The sequence below is a fragment of the Lagenorhynchus albirostris genome, chromosome 13, assembly GCF_949774975.1.
Source record: "Lagenorhynchus albirostris chromosome 13, mLagAlb1.1, whole genome shotgun sequence".
In the NCBI taxonomy this organism is placed as follows: Eukaryota; Metazoa; Chordata; class Mammalia; order Artiodactyla; family Delphinidae; genus Lagenorhynchus; species Lagenorhynchus albirostris.
The window spans coordinates 73,717,671-73,734,026 of NC_083107.1; the positions used below are offsets into that span (position 1 = coordinate 73,717,671).

Here is a 16,356-nt window from a genome sequence, read left to right on the forward strand (position 1 = left end):
CGGCTAAGGTAATGGGGGGTTTATACACTGTTACTATCTCAGAACTGACCCTTCTGACCATCATGTTTGGCACCAGAAGATTTAAATGACTTCACAGTTAGTTTGTTACACCTGGATACATCTCATAAATAACAAATCGTAACAACAAATACTGACTTCTGCCTCCGGTGTTTCATGTCCCCGTCAGTCCACAGCCCCTTTTCATTGCTCCAGGACCCCCGTCTCCCACACCTCCCTTTGCTCTCCTCCAGCAGTTATACCCCACACAGTTTAGCATTGCTTTCAGCCTGCCTTCATTGCTCACCAGCAGTTTCCTGTCTACACACTTTGTCTCCCCAACCGGATTGGAGGTGCCTTGTGGACATGGCCAGTCCCAGACATTTGTCCATCCCATCACAGCACCATCCCATCATTCACCCTTTATCATCGCTTCTGGGTCAGTAAGTCAGTGTTACTGAAATATCTATACTGTGCCTTGGCACAAGTTTCCTGTGGGAAATGGACAGTACCTAGAAAAGAAGGGAAGGATTCATGGAGACGTTTCCGGGATGTTTAGGAGGAACATTATGCATCCACCCGCTACTCTACTTCTCCTCGCTGGCCTCCCCCATCCGTGAGGAAACCCAGAAGCTGTTAATGTAGGGAAAAGCCTCCTCTCCTCAATTTCTGAAGAAGAAATTGGGCTGCTGGGGGGAAGACGGGGGAGGCTGGTCTTTTCCAAAGGCCCCACCTTACTGGGGTTTCTAGAAAATTTAGGCTGCTGGATTTCTGCTTTGACTGAGATGTGGTCCCTCAGGTCGAGTGGGGGTCAGTCCCTCACCAGACCTCCCTCCTTCCCCTTGCTGTTTGCTCCCTCCAGATGGGCTGAATCCAGGGCATGTGACCCAGAGCCACGGGTACTGACCTGGGTTACAGGCCCCCATGCAAACTCAGAGTCCACTAAAGGGGGAGGAGGGGGTAGGAAAATGTCTCCACCAAGACGCTGTGAAGGACTGGCTCCCCAGTGGTTACAAAGCTCAGGGAGCAGGGGCGAGATTGGCTCCTGTGCTTGCATCTCCCAGAGGCACCCCTAACTCAGGGCAGGCGCTTCGGGTGCTGAGCCCACTGGCCCGGGGCCCTGAGACCCCGGGGACAGGAGAGGCGAGAGGCAAGGCCCCAGTGGCCCTGGCTGAGTCCAGGCTGAGCCCCCTCCTCGGGGCTCAGAGCAGGGCCTGGGGCGGAAAAGCAAACAGGCCCGGGACGCTGACCTTTGGACCTTTTGCAATTTGCCCAGCGCTCTTTCAGCTGCAGCCCTGCGCGGGCGGCCTCGTATAAATCAGGCCCGGGCGTCGGCCCCGCATTCCCAAGGCGGGTGCGGGTGCGGAGCTGCTGCCTGTGGGCGCCGGTCCCTAAGGAGCCAGCGAGCAGCGCGGAGGCCAGGCCCAGCCAGCGGACGGGAGGGAGCCGCCGGTCAGGTCGGCCATGGGCCCCCCGAGGCCTGCGCTGCTGCCGCTGCTGCTGCTGCTGCTGCCGCTGCTGCTGCTTGCCGCCAGCGCACGGGCCAGTGAGTGAGGCCCCCCCCGGCCGCTGGGGCGCCAGGCCGGGGGTGGGGGGCGGAAGCCAGGGCACGGGCGGGGGCAGGGGCAGCTTGGGCCTGGGTCAGAGGGAGGACGGCCACAGGGTCGGGGGACAGGGGCACAGGACCAGCTGGGTGGCTTCTCCAGACTCAGGTAATGGGTGGGGCTGGGGATTGGGTTCCTCAAAACCTGCTTCCCTCCAAGACACTGAAAGTCCTCTGCAGTTGTCGTCCCCGTCAGACGCTAGGACCCATCTGGAAGGACGGGAACACCCTCAGTTGTCGTTCTCCCTTTCTTACAGGAGACACCGTGCTGGAAAATGTCAGCCCGAGCTGCCCAAGTAAGGCATTTCCCGCAGGGGCAAGGAAGGGCCCCCCCACCCATCCCCCACCCATCCCCACCCATCCCCCTGCACCTCAGGCCACTTAAGTGCTGTGATGCTGTGATTGGCGTACCCTGCTCTGAGCCCAAGAAGCCAGTTCCTTGAGCCTCTGACCCCCTCCAAGGGGTCTCCGCTCTCTTCTACCCACCCTTCCCATCGGTCCTAAAAGTTCAGCCTGGGAGTAGGGTGGGGAAGGGACCGCCAACTGTTGGTCCATAGACAATTTAAAGAGACATCTGTCCTGTTTGTCAGGGGCTAATCATTAATTTGAAGCGCAGGAAGGTGAGGAAATGCTGACTTTAACCTTTGTGCAGAAATCCAGATGCCCACCCCTTTGTATTTACCTGACCCCTAGGGGTCAAAGGAGCTGGCCTTGCAGTGGTACCCTGTGTTCTCCCAAGAGCCGGAGGCTGCCCTCTGATGGAGCAGCACTGCCATCTCGTGGGCGTCTGGCATCACTGCATCTGGGCTCAGAACCCAAATGTTCTTTTTCTCAAATTGTTCAGAAAATGCCTCTCACGCCCTGTGGAAACCTCCGGAAATTCCTTCTTGGGGGTTTCTTAAATCAGCCGGATACCCTTAACGCTTAGTGAATTTAGCCTCAGGTGTTTGGTAGAATCAAAAAAGAGCCACAGAATTATGGTATTTTCAAGCTGAAAAGGCAATGAGAGGTATTTGCTTTCATGCTATCAACTCTTAATTTTCCAGGGAGTCTTTCCTATAGACTTTCTGAGCCTCATTACTTGACACTTCCTGCCTTGTGTCTCAGATTATATATTCAAGGATTACCAGCTAATTTAAATATTAGCCTCAGCAAAATCATAATGCAGAAGCTAAATCTATAAAGGAAAATTAATAAAAAATAATTTGAGTTTAGTTACCATTTTTTATTATCTTTGCCACTACCCCTCCCTGCCCAGGACTGACTGTCCTCGGGCGAGTTATTCCTGCTGTGTAGCTGACTGACTTCTCCTCATTGCAGAAGATGCAACGCGATTCAAGCACCTCAGGAAATATGTGTACAACTATGAGGCTGAGAGTTCCAGTGGAGTCCCCGGGACTGCTGATTCAAGAAGTTCCACCAAGATCAACTGCAAGGTATGAGGGGAGATGGAGGGCCACTGGAGAACCCTGGAGCCCGGGGCTGAGCAAACCAGCTTGTGCCAGGACTGTCGTAATCTCCAAGTGCTGGACTGGCCCTCAGTTTGAAAGTCAGCCACTTTGCTGAGAAGTTGTCTGCCACAGAAAAAAAAATTCTACCCACCAGGTTTATTTTCCCATTAGCTTCCAAGATGTAATTAGAATATGTGATCTAGAATATCAGGATTGCAGACCAGAAGATTTAATATGTTGAGAGATGTCCAGCGGGTGAGCCAAGGGAGGTGAGCATCCCAGGAAAGCATTCTGGAGAGCGGTTTTTATCATCTAAGTCAAATAGTATCTGCTACTACTTATTGTTGAGAATGACTGTACTCCTACCCACGTTCCTGTGGAACAGATCTAAGGGCCACTATTGGGGTTCGTGTGGGAAAGAGAAGTCAGGCTGGGCCACCCTCTTCTTTCTAGGGTCCCAGCGTCTGTGCTGTCAGAGAAGGTAGCCATTAGCCACGTGTGGCTATTTAAATTGAACGAAAGTAAAAATTCAGATTCTTAGTCACACTAGCCACATTTCACATGCCCAAAAGGCACCTATACCTAGCAGCCCCCATGTTGGATAGTGAGAATATAGAACATTTCCAGCACTGCAGAAAGTTCTTTAAACAGTGCTGGATAACAACTAGGGATCTGTTTAAACTACAGCTGCATGCAAAGCTCTGAATAGGCCCTGATAGGTACAGTGGTCTTGGATTTTTGGTTTTTCTATTGATGTTAAGGAAACATTCGCTGTTGAAAGCAGTGATAGCCCTCCTCCTGCCTCCTGGTTTTCTTCCAAACCCTCACTCCTAGGCTGCCTTTCTTCTAGCCAATTGTACATCTTTAAAGGGCGTACATTTAGAACCAATAAAAAGATATCATCCTTTGCATGCATAGGGGAAAGCTTCAGAAGCATGGTACCCTAGGACATGGAAAAGGCCAGAAAGCCCTGGGCTGAGGGGGGATCTGGTGTTCTTGGTGGAGAGTCTTAATGTGCTGTTCCCCTCTGTTGTCAGGTTGAGCTGGAGGTCCCCCAACTCTGCAACTTCATCCTGAAGACGAGCCTCTGCACCCTGAAAGAGGTGTATGGCTTCAACCCTGAGGGCAAGGCCTTGCTGAAGAAGGCCAAGAACTCTGAGGAGTTTACTGCCGCCATGTCCAAGTAAGACGTGGGCCTGTGCATTTACACTTCTGAGCTCTGAGTACCGCTGCACGTGTTGTACATGAGCGTGTGGGTGTGTGTCCACTGAGGCATGAATGTGTGTGTTTATGTTGGGCACGTATGTGAGTGTAAGTATTGGTATTCTCTGTTCACCATGGATCAGGGAATTGCTGAGTTTTCACAACAATTCAAAAGAGGGAAGCAGTATTTACCCTCCCCTACTGAAGTTCCCCTAATTATCATTTAAATGTGGTTCTAAAAGATCTCACGTTTTAAAACTCCTTGAGACAGTAAAGCTGAGATGGTTTGTTTAAACAAGTGAACTCACGTTTAAAGAATGAAACAAGACTACGCCTCGTAGTCTTCAGACAGGGTCCCGGCAGGACTTGCTGTGGCCAAACATGGCCGTGCAGGGCCGGCTCAGCAGAGGACACCAGCTTCAAGGGGTCCAGGGAGAGCTGAGGCCTGAGCTGATCTCCCTCCAGGGCTGGCATTTTGCCAGTGCACACTGACCAGGCCATTCCTCTTGTTTATGACTGGCATCACTTCTGACTGATCAGTGTTCACGTTGTACTGGTTGTTAGATTTTTTTTTTTTTTTGCGGTACGCGGGCCTCTCACTGTTGTAGCCTCTCCCGTTGCGGAGCACAGGCTCCAGACGCGCAGGCTCAGCAGCCATGGCTCACGGGCCCAGCCGCTCCGCGGCATGTGGGATCTTCGCGCACCGGGGCACGAACCCGTGTCCCCTGCGTCGGCAGGCGGACTCTCAACCACTGCGCCACCAGGGAAGCCCTGTTAGATTTTTTGATCATCCCTGCCTCATCTCCAGATCACAGTTTGTAGTGTCCTGAGTGTGTGCAAATACAGACAGTCATGGATTTGTTGATTTGGTAACATCGGAAACTCCCCCCCACTCCGTGCCCTTCTTTCAGTTTGTTAAACATCAGACTCGGAAGCCAGAGGGGCCTTAATGCTTCTGTCTCTTACCAATACATCTTATTTTATCCAGGACTTAGATGTATCTGAGGGAGTGGGGTGCAGTGACAGAAGGGAGTCACAGTTCCTTTTTGGTCCTTATCCTCCTGCAAAAAAGGACTCCTGCTTTTGGCCACCTCAAGGCTTTCCTGTGAGCCTGCATCATCAGTGTCTGCAATTTTCTGAGAGGATGGACAGCTGTGGGAAACATGCCTGGTCTTCTTTTCTTTACTCTGACTTAACTAGAGCAGGTGCTGCCAGGCCATGTGAAACCCCCTGAGGAAGTCCCCAAAGAAAGGTCCCTTAGATCAGAGTTGACCCAGGCTTTAGACATGGCCTGAGATCATATAAAAGAGTGAATGAATGTCCAACAAATGTATGGAAAGAAGCTCCAATTCGCCAGTGGTCGGGAAATGCAATTAATGTAACAATGAGATACTTATCACCTTATACCCATTAAGACTACAGAAATTGAAAACAGCTATAGCACTTGTTGCTAACAAGCCTATGAGGAAAAGTGTACCCTCGTGCACTGATGGTGAGAATGAGTGCCATTAGTCAATATCTACTATAATTAAAAATACTTGTAGCATTTGACACAGCAATTTCAAATGCTGGGACTCTAGCCCATGAAAAGAAAAGTAGTAATGTGTGACAATAGATGCATAAAAATGTTTATTTCAGTGTTGTTCGTGTGGAAAAAAAAAACTAAAAAATCTAGGAAGAGAAAGTGAATGCCATCAAACAGGGGACTATGAATAAGGTATATATAACCACAGAATGGAATGTTATACAGCTTTTTAAAAAGAATCTGTTAGAGCGCTACCAAATGACTCAGAAGGATTTTCATGGAGTATAATTAAATGAGAAAAGCAAGATAAAGACAAGCATGCATAATACCATCCCATTTGGATAAAACAAGGAACGACAAACTCTTTCTATGCAGGTGTTTTCACTCCCACGCTTCTATACGGGATTGTCTGAGTGTGGAGATACAAATGGGGGATGCCCAGTAGGTTGTTCTGTGGGGGAGTGTGACCGCAGAGACCCGATGTGGGTAGAAAAGAGAGAGAGGATGAGTGAGCCAATCAAAGAAGGAAAAGAAATGAAAGAATACCAAAAGCATACACATATTTGTATGCTCTTGAAAAAAATATATATGTATTGATATGTATGAAGAAAAAATGTAAAAAGAAAATAAGTAAAAAGGAGGCTACAAAGCCACCCAGCTTATGCCCATCAGGTTCATGGTGGAGAAAGGACACTGAGTGACCACACTCTCTCTGGGACAGGTACGATCTCAGGCTGGCTGTTCCTGAAGGGAAGCAAGTTTTACTTTACCCAGAGAAAGAAGAGCCTAAACACATCCTGAACATCAAGAGGGGCATCATTTCTGCCCTCCTGCTTCCCCCGGATACAGAAGAGGCTAAACAAGTGTTGTTTCTGGTGAGAATTTAGAAAGCTGATAACACTGGCCCTTTGAACGCATCTTCACATATTGGAGCCGGGTCCCACTTATACATCAGGTGGATCATTGATTCAGCTGCATGGCTAGTTACATGGGAGGCCCGATATTGGTGTGAAGCACAGTGCCCAGGGCTTGCCCCAGCCTCTGGGCTCACTGAGGGCTCAGCCCACGCAGCCTGAGCAGGTTGGGTCTAATTTTATAGCAGTTTCTGGGGAGTCCCAACCACCCTACTCCTTGGTTTGATTTTGTTCTGTTTCCACAAGGTATAGCCTCTGTGTGTTTTAAACACAGAAAATAATTGAATCTACTTGCCAGCCTCTTTTAAGAATTTCAGGTTTTGATCGGAGAGAGAATTCAATTTACTTCAGTCCCGCTAACACTTTTGAGCCCTTACTATGTTCTGAGTTCCATCCTGTGCTACTCGCAGAGAACTCACGGCTGCATCCTGCAGAGGCCTCTCCTCAGGGAGTTCTCAGGACCTGGGATGACAACCAAGACACATATAACACAAGGCAGATTGGAATACGAGCCATAAATGAACAGCAGAGAAAACGCTCTGCGAGCACAGAATATAAAACCAGCACTGGCTAGGTCCTAGGAGGGCAGGCAGGTATGCCTCAGAACCAGGATCACCTGTAAGTGGTTTTCTCACTCCAGCTCTGGCCGCCCTTGGAACCAGCAATGCCCACGCTCTGTCAGAGAGGATGAAGCTTTCTCCCAAAGCCACGTTGCACCCGCCTTTTCTCCCTGGCTCCTTTCCCAGCCCCACCCCAAGAACCTAAAGATGTTTCCCCGTGTTGAATACACCAATTGTATCTTTTGCTCCCATAGGACACCGTGTATGGAAACTGCTCCAGTGACGTCACCGTTAAAACAAGGAAGGGAAATGTGGCAACAGAAATATCCATTGAAAGGAACCTGGAGAATTGTGATCGCTTCCAGCCCGTTAGCACGGCAGTTAGCCCCCTTGCTTTGATCAAAGGCTTGGTGAGTTTCACACCAGCATTGCTATTCACACTGGCAGCAGCCTCTTTATTATTAAAATGATGGAATGTTAGCGCTATAAGGGATCTCAAAGAAAAACTTCTAGGCAAAGAAAACATAAGGAGCAGTAGCAGCTGTGAAGTGTTTGTGTTTGGTGGGATGGACAGGCGTGTGTAGGATACCAGCTTATATGTACTTTGTGCAGGATCATAGGTCCCCTGGGGTAGAATAAGAAGAGTCTGTAGCTTGACTCAGCTTTGGATCTGCCAGGTTGTTGCATCCCCTTGTCAAAATGTCAAGTACCAAGCTCTCTTCTCTAACTGAATTTATCTAGTGGTACAGAACCCCCATTCCCCCACCTTCTTCCCTGAAGGTAAATACCTAGGGCAGGAGACTCAGGTTCAAGCCCCAGGGACTGATGAAGATGCTTCTCCCCTGATCTCATTCACAGACCCGCCCCTTGTCAACGCTGATTGGCAGCAGCCAGTCCTGCCACTACACCCTGGACCCTAAGAGGAAGCACGTGTCAGAAGCCATCTGCAAGGAGCAACACCTGTTCCTGCCTTTCTCCTATAAGTAGGTCACCCTCTGCAGCCTTGATTCATTACTTATGGAGCCAGTAGGAGCTGAATGCTTCTCAGGTGCCCTCTTGCAAGCTAGGCTGTGCCTGGGAGGGGGTTGTGAAGAGGTACAAAGCAGAGCCCATCCCTGTCCTCCTGTCTCAAGCTAACAGGCAATTTGGTAGGAAAGTCTTAGGCATGCAGAATAATTTGGAACCAACAAAAGATAGCTGAGACCCAGACTTTAAGGGCTATAGGTCAGGAAAAACTGGGGATCATTACAGCCTGCCCTGGTTATAAAGGCTTTGCAGAAGATTTGGTAATTGGCATAGAGACTTGTGTATCCAAATCCATTCTGAAAACTGATCAGTCAACTAATGTATATTGAGTAACTGCTATAGTCTTGGCACTGTGCTGTGGGAGGTGCAAAGGAATTTCAAAGCACAATGTTAGTCCATTCCCTCTGGGCGCTCCAGAATGGTGGAGGGTGTAAGGTACATATGTCCTTCTGGTGGAAGGACAGCCAGCATGACCAGAAGGAGGTGGTGCTGTTCACCAGGGGGATCAAGGACAGTTGGCTTTTTTTTTTTTAACTGGAGTATAGTTGCTTTACAATGTTGTGTTAGTTTCTGCCGTACAGCAAAGTGAATCAGCTATGCATATACATATACCCCCTCTTTTTTGAATTTCCTTTCCATTTAGGTCACCACAGGGCACTGAGTAGAGTTCCCTGTGCTATACAGTAGGTTCTCATTAGTTATCTATTTTATACATAGTAGTGTATATATGTCAATCCCAATGCCCCAGTTCATCCCACCCCCCCTCCCCCCTTGGTATCTAGCTGTTTGTTCTCTACACCTGTGAAGGACAGTTGGCTATAACTATGGGTTGAAAGGTGAGCAGAATTTGGGTAGAAGCAGAGGTGGGGGAAACATTCAACGTGAAAAGAACAGAATGGTCTGGGGAGCCGGCCATTGACGACATGACGTGCCTCCTTTGTTACCAGGAATAAGTATGGGATGACAGCACAGGTTACACAGACTTTGAAACTTGAAGACACACCTAAGATCAACAGCCGCTTCTTTGATGAAGGTAAGACTTTATGTGCACCTGATTGCCAGGGCTGGGAAATCTGCCCACGATGTACCAGCCATGGCTTAGCTCCTTGCTGGGCCCGATGAAATGTCTGCTGGTGATGAGGTCATGGGCTCCAGTGTTCTGGCTGTGGGCCGTTCTACTGAGAAAGCATATTCGCCTCAGAATGTCAGGTGGCAATGGGATAAAGGAAAGGGAGTTCCCCAAAGCTACCTGGGTTTTTGTAAGTAGGAAACTGGTTTCCTAAGTCAACCTTTGGTAGATCTGACAACCTCATACACCCCATGATAAGGCCTGGGGCCTGGACAGGGTGGGGCAAGTGAGAGAGACCCTCAGGGTCAGGGATCAGTCTTTAGAGCTGACAGGAACTATAGAGACCTCTAGTCCAACCCCAGCCCTGCATGTCTTGTACGTGAAGCTGTCGTATGTCTTACCTCGTTGTTCTCAGCAACCTGTGATGTCAGGTGGTAGTAACGTGTGCTTTTATACCCATCAAAGGGGAGAGGGACCCAGAGAGAGGCTTAGTGATGTGTTCACAGTCACAGACTATTAGAGGTGGTGAAAAATAGGCCTCCAGGTCTACTCTAACCTAAGTGGACTCCTTCCACTGCACCGTATTTCCGTGCTGATTCACCTGCCTCCCTGGCACAGGCGAGAGCAGGGTGATGAAGGGGACACAAAAGCGTCTTCCCCTCCCCCACAAACTGCCATTAGATGCCCCTGGAAGAAAGGGTGGGCGAGCAGCAGTGAGTCAGCTTCAGCTGTTGCCACAGCAGCAGCAGCGCCTCCTCACCAGGTCTTTTAGGCAGAAGGGTTATCCAATACCAGAGTCACAAAAGCCTGGATTCAGTTCCAGCTCTGCCTCTCACACCCAGAAAGGTCTTGGGCAAGGTGAGTGGCTCGCTTCTGGGTCTTAGTTCCCTTATCTTTATTTTTTTATTTTTTATAAGTTTATTTATTCTATTTATTTATTTTTGGCTGCATTGGGTCTTTGTTGCGGTGCACGGGCTTCTCACTGAGGTGGCTGCTTCTCTTGTTGTGGAGCTCGGGCTGTAGGCGCACGGGCTTCAGTGGTTGCAGCACGCAGGCTCAGTAGTTGTGGCTCGCGGGCTCTAGGCGCGCGGGCTTCAGTAGTTGTGGCGCACGGGCTTAGTTGCTCCGCGGCACGTGGGATCTTCCCGGACCAGGGCTCGAACCCCTGCCCCCTGCACTGGCGGGTGGATTCTTAACCACTGCGCCACCAGGGAAGTCCCCCCTTATCTTTAAATTGAGGAATACTAATACCCTCAGGGAGAGTGTGATGAGTCAGTGAAAACAGTGAAGTCAGACCCCTAGCACAGAGCCAGATAGATACGTAATGGGCATCAAGTAGAGTACTGGATAGTTTTCTTTTCTTTTCCCCTCTGCTGACCCCTCCTTGATCTCCAGTTTCCAGTACAAAGATGAGGGTGAGCAGCAGAGGTAAGCAAGAATCCCTCTGACACATTCCTCCTTCCAGGTGCCGAGGCGGTGGGTCTTGCCTTTGAGAGCACCAAGTCCACATCACCTCCAAAGCAGGCCGAGGCCATCGTGAAGACCCTCCAGGAGCTGCAGAAACTGGATGTCTCCGAGAAGAACGCCCAGAGAGCTAACCTCTTCCATAAACTGGTGACTGAGCTGCGAGCCCTCAGCAATGAGGCAGTCACATCCCTCTTGCCAAAGCTGATCGAGGTGTCCAGGTATTTCTTGAATGGTCGCAGCTCAATCTTTCATAGATTATACACCTGTGGTAGCTGGCTGAGACCTCGGCCAAACAGAGAATCTCAGGGACCACTGAAATTTCAACCCAGTTAATCAATTAGTCAGTCAGTTAACGTTTACTGGATAGAGAAGTATCGGCTAAGGTGTCTAGAGTTCCATGGGCAAAACACACATACACACATTGCATCCAAGGTAGATACGTATTTGTGTATTAAGACAGGAGGAAAATATTTCCCACATTTTGATGTGTATCTTCTAATTCCTAGTTGTGCTCTCTGGAAGCCTATAGGCTAGAGGAGAGAGAACTCAGGCAAACAAAATAATACCGTGCCTTCTCTTTACTCCAATGCACTCACTGTTAGTGCCATGAAGACCAGAGAAGGGACTGAAGGCTGGATGAGTGTTTGCCTGGCATGTTCTGTGTTCTGACCAAAGGATGACAGACCTTTCTGGGTGTTGAATCCAGGGGGTCCTTCTTCAGGCTTTGCTCCGTGGTGCTTCTCCGGTGGATAATGCTTATAGGGAAGGCTTTCTGGTTCTAGGGATCTGAGTTAGATTTTGGAAGATGGTTGGATTTGGATTGTGAATAAGGGGAATAAGGGCATTCCTGACAGAGGGAACACCATGGGCCAAGGATATTTTAGCTGCCTAGAAGGTGATGTTTATAACTCTCTCTGCCCTTTTCTTCTCAGCCCCATCACTTTACAAGCCTTGATTCAATGCGGACAGCCCCAGTGTTACACTCACATCCTCCAGTGGCTGAAAAGTGAGAAAGCCAACCCCCTTCTGATAGATGTTGTGACCTACCTGGTGGCCTTGATCCCAAAGCCCTCTGCCGAGAGGCTGCGAACAATCTTTAACATGGCAAAGGAGCAGCAGAGCCGGGCCACATTTTATGCTCTGAGTCACGTGATCAACAAGTGAGTTCTACACTGGTTCTCCTCGTAGGAGCTAAGGAAGACCCCGCTTCTCTGTATTAAGTTTGTACCCTCCCTCCACTTTCAAATTATGATGCTTACTCTTTTGTTTTTCTACTGCTCATTTTGAGAGTAATGATTTGAAATAAGAAATCAGCAAATATAAGTGTATATTTTAAGATAAAGCTGGCTATGCTTGCTGAATCCTACCTCTTATTCTGTAGCTATCATAAGACAAACCCTACGGGGACACAGGACCTGCTGGAAATTGCTGATTACCTGTCGGAACAGATTCGCAATGACTGCACTGGGAACGAAGATCACATCTACTTGATTCTGAGGGTATTTTCAGTTTTTTGTATGAAATGCAGTTTTCCTGTACACCCCTCACTTCTTCTGTGCCCTGATTCCCTCTTGTTTCTTTTCAATGCAGGTCATTGGAAATATTGGTAGAACCATGGAGCAACTAACCCCAAAACTCCAATCTTCAGTCCTGAAATGCATCAAAAGTAGACAGCCATCACTGCTGATTCAGAAGGCTGCCATCCAGGCCCTGCGGAAAATGGAGCTTAGAGACGAGGTAAAGTCCACAGAAGAGGACTGAAAGTGAAAAGTTTATTCAGACTGACAAGGATTTGGAATGAGATTCTAAATCTCATCATTCTAGTGACTTTATTCTACTGCTTTTTAATTGCAACTTTCGACACACCTGGTGACTGCCTAGCAGTAAGGTGGACGTGAGAGAAATATTTGAGCTTGTTGCTACTCCAGCAGGCGGAGTGTGAGCTATTCACTATATGCTGTCCTCCCACCAGATTGACCATCGTTCCCATCTTGGGAAAACATGTCTGATTTTTCCCGTTTCCCTAGACTAGGATAGTCAAACTGGCCCCAGAAAGTGGCAGTGGCCCCAGAGCTTTGCAGACAACCTGACTTATTAGTACCAAATTCTCACTGTCCCTTCCCGCCTTTATCCTCATATTAATTTATGTTAAAACAACTTTATCTTCAGTTAGTGGCAGATCTCCGACAAGTTGTAACTTGGCCATAACTTGTGTATTTTAATGCAGTTGAATTCAACATGCATCTGATAGGTGTCTTCTGAGAACACTTCCTTCAGCTGGTTGCTCTGGGGGGAACACAGGCAAGAAGGTTCAGTACCAGCGTTTGAAGGATTCTTAGAGAGAAATTCAACTTGCGCATAATAAGACCAGGCACGTTTGCCAGGCATGTTCTGTGTTCTGACAGTGATAACAGTCTCCTCTTTTGGCTACAGGTCCGGGACGTCCTACTTCAGACTTTCCTCGATGACACCTCTCCGGGGGATAAGCGACTGGCTGCCTATCTCATGCTGATGGGCGGCCCTTCCCAGTCAGATATTAACAAAATCACCCAACTCCTCACACGGGAAAAGAATGAGCAAGTGAAGAACTTTGTGGCTTCCCACATCGCCAACATCTTAAACTCAGAAGAGCTGTATGTCCAGGAGTGAGTGAAGTTGTCCCCATCTGCCACAGGGGCCTGAAGTTCCAAACCTCAATTCTGATTTAGCCGCTGCCTGCCCTTCATACATTGTTCTTTCTTCTGGAACAAACATCTGGGTGAAAGGGTGGCAGATCTGAGCCAAGCTCTTGGGGCAAATGAAACCCAAATAGCTTGGTAGCGATTGGAAATCCATATTTACTTGGGGGTGGAAGAGTAACGTGATGTGTGTCGCCTCACAATATCCTCCTCCTCATCTAGGTTGAAAAAGTTAGTGGAAGAAGCTCTGAAAACATCTCAACTTCCGACTGTCATGGACTTCAAAAAGTTTTCCCGGAACTATCACCTTTCCAAATCGATTTCTCTTCCATCACTTGACCCAGTCTCAGGCAGAATCGAAGGGAATCTTATATTTGATCCAAGTAATTACCTTCCTAAAGAAAGCATGCTGAAAATGACCCTCTCAGTCTTTGGATTTGCTCCAGCTGACCTCTTTGAGGTATGTGTGAGATTGAAGCAGAGTCTTACGTTTTCTAGGCCATTCTGTTCTACATAATAAACATAAAGTCAAATCAAGGGAGCCGTGAGCCAGCTACGGAGGAACAGGAATCATCAGGCAGTGGTACCATCACTTCTTTCCCTCCTCCCTTGCCTTCCTGCCTCCCCACTAGGGGCCATCTGAAGCATGACTCCTTATATGAATGGAAATGCAGATGTCTCAGAGAAGCCCTTAGACCCCAAATCCAAGGAAGTGCATGGGCTGCACAGTCAGACGGCTCTGGTTCAAACCCCAAGTCCACTCCCAACTCTGAATCTTTGGTTTAACTATTTATGCTCTCTGAACCTTAGCTGCCTCTTCCAGAAAACAGGCAAGTGATAAGTTCTGCCTGTCAAGATTCTGCTGAGATTTAAATAAGACAACTCACGTGGAGTGCTAAGCTCAGCTCCTGCCCTGTAGTTGTCACCGAATACTTGTTTAATGAATTGGGCATAAAGAGGGGAATGGAAGGCTGACAGACAACAGAGAAACATGATGGCATTTTCTTGCCTGATTTTCTTTCTCAGATTGGTCTGCAAGGAAAAGGCTTTGAGCCAACACTGGAAGCTCTTTTTGGGAAGCAAGGATTTTTCCCAGACAGTGTCAACAAGGCTTTGTACTGGGTTGATGGTCAAGTTCCTGATCATGTCTCCAAGGTCTTGGTGGATCACTTTGGCTACAACAAAGAGGATAAACGTGAGCAGGTATGTTTCTGTTACGTATCCTCTCAATGAAAGCTTTGGGTTTCAATGCGAAAACATTCTTGTCTAAGCCTGGAAGTCACCAAGGTACTATCTAACTGAAGTGACAACTATGGCTATTATTAACCAGTCAAGTGAGGATAAGAGCCAGTATCCTCTGTAGGTGTGGCCTCCTGGAGATTCAGTCTACCCACATCCAGACTCATTAGAGGCCTAACATAATTAGAGGCTCTCTAACATTAGAGGCTCTCTAACATAGAGTTCATAATAGTATGAACTCTGGGGCATAGCTTTGAAATCTAACCTCACTCTCTTCAAGCTCTGCATACCTGGACAAGTTGCTTGATGTTATGTCTGTTTCCACATCCCCAGATTGCTAATAATAATCCGTACCCTTCATGAGAATATTTAAAGACTAAATGAACTGAAGTATGTAAAAAGCGAAGCAAAGTGCCTGACTCTTAACTTGATTACTCAAGAAGCAGATAGTATTATACTCGTTACTTTCATATTTTCATTATTACTAACTACTTTCTTTGGCTCTCACCCACACCACTGCACTAGCTTATGGGAGCGCGATCCTCTTTGAAGCTAGCATGAGCCTCCACTTAAGGAGTAGAAAATAGATTGTATGATCTGGAGCTTCTCATGCTTTAGCTTTTTGCTACCCAAAGTGTGGTCATCCTTGGCATCACATCAGAGCTTGTTAGAAATGCAGGTTCTCAGGCCCTACTGGGCTCTGCTGAATCAGAACCTGCACTCTAACGAGACCCCCAAGGAACTGGTGTGCACATTTCAGTTTGAGAAGCAGGGCCATAAGTTACTCCTCCATGCTCGCAAATGGTCCCACCTCTGTCTTCTAATTTACTTACCTCCGCTTGAGGCTGAGGGTCTTTGATCTGTTTGGAGCCTTTCAGTCAATCACTCTTTTCTTCCTCAATGCCCAAGCATCAGTCTATGGAATCCTTATCTCTAAGAACTTACCTAGATAAGAACTTACCTAGACCAGGTGTTTTTCAAGCTTTTGGCCAATGTATGTAGCAGCTATGCTTTCCCAAGAAACCCCTAGTGTTTTTGCCTCGTCAAAGGAGAGAGGGAGTAAGCAGGGGAGGGGTTGGCAGACAGAGGGTCTTCTAATCTTGGGGAGCCATTGGGATCCTGGCGTCCTGGAGAGCGTCCCTTACTATGGCTACATCATTCAAGTTAAGAACAGAGTGGAAGCGCCGTTGTCCCTGAGCGTCTTCGTCTCAGTCTGGAGGAGCTAGTATCTACCTTCTGATAAAAGGTGGGAGCCTGATTTCAGTGTCTGCCCTGTGCCCCTGCCTTGAGCATTTGTGTTTAGGCCCATCCCGGCTGCAGCAGGTAGGTCCCACATCTAAATCTACGGGTGTTTGTTCGACAACACTCACACCTCACTAGACGTTTTGTTGTTAAAATCCCAGGACATGGTCAACGGAATTATGCTCAACGCTGAGAAGCTGATCAAAGATTTGAAATCCAAAGACTTCCCAGAAGCCAGAGCCTACCTCCACATCTTGGGCGAAGAGCTTGGCTTTGTCAAGCTCCAGGACCTCCAGCTCCTGGGAAGGCTGCTGCTGAGCGGTGCCCGTACCCTGCAGGGGGTCCCTCAGATGGTAAGTGGGTGACAGGATTAGCCTGGGCT

General features: G+C 48.4%; 1 protein-coding gene across 1 annotated transcript in view; it reads left to right on the top strand.

Annotated features, from left to right (window-relative positions):
- The first annotated feature begins 1,461 nt into the window (after nt 1-1,461).
- The window catches only part of APOB (apolipoprotein B), a 39,020-nt gene continuing 24,125 nt past the window's right edge, over nt 1,462-16,356 (top strand). Inside the window, exons 1-16 of the mRNA XM_060168948.1 lie at nt 1,462-1,543; nt 1,858-1,896; nt 2,921-3,036; nt 4,089-4,234; nt 6,501-6,654; nt 7,508-7,663; nt 8,112-8,236; nt 9,227-9,312; nt 10,814-11,033; nt 11,748-11,975; nt 12,197-12,314; nt 12,406-12,552; nt 13,249-13,460; nt 13,716-13,953; nt 14,520-14,696; nt 16,136-16,327. Coding sequence (XP_060024931.1) covers nt 1,462-1,543; nt 1,858-1,896; nt 2,921-3,036; nt 4,089-4,234; nt 6,501-6,654; nt 7,508-7,663; nt 8,112-8,236; nt 9,227-9,312; nt 10,814-11,033; nt 11,748-11,975; nt 12,197-12,314; nt 12,406-12,552; nt 13,249-13,460; nt 13,716-13,953; nt 14,520-14,696; nt 16,136-16,327 — 2,436 coding nt within the window. The remainder of the gene's footprint in view (nt 1,544-1,857; nt 1,897-2,920; nt 3,037-4,088; nt 4,235-6,500; nt 6,655-7,507; nt 7,664-8,111; nt 8,237-9,226; nt 9,313-10,813; nt 11,034-11,747; nt 11,976-12,196; nt 12,315-12,405; nt 12,553-13,248; nt 13,461-13,715; nt 13,954-14,519; nt 14,697-16,135; nt 16,328-16,356) is intronic.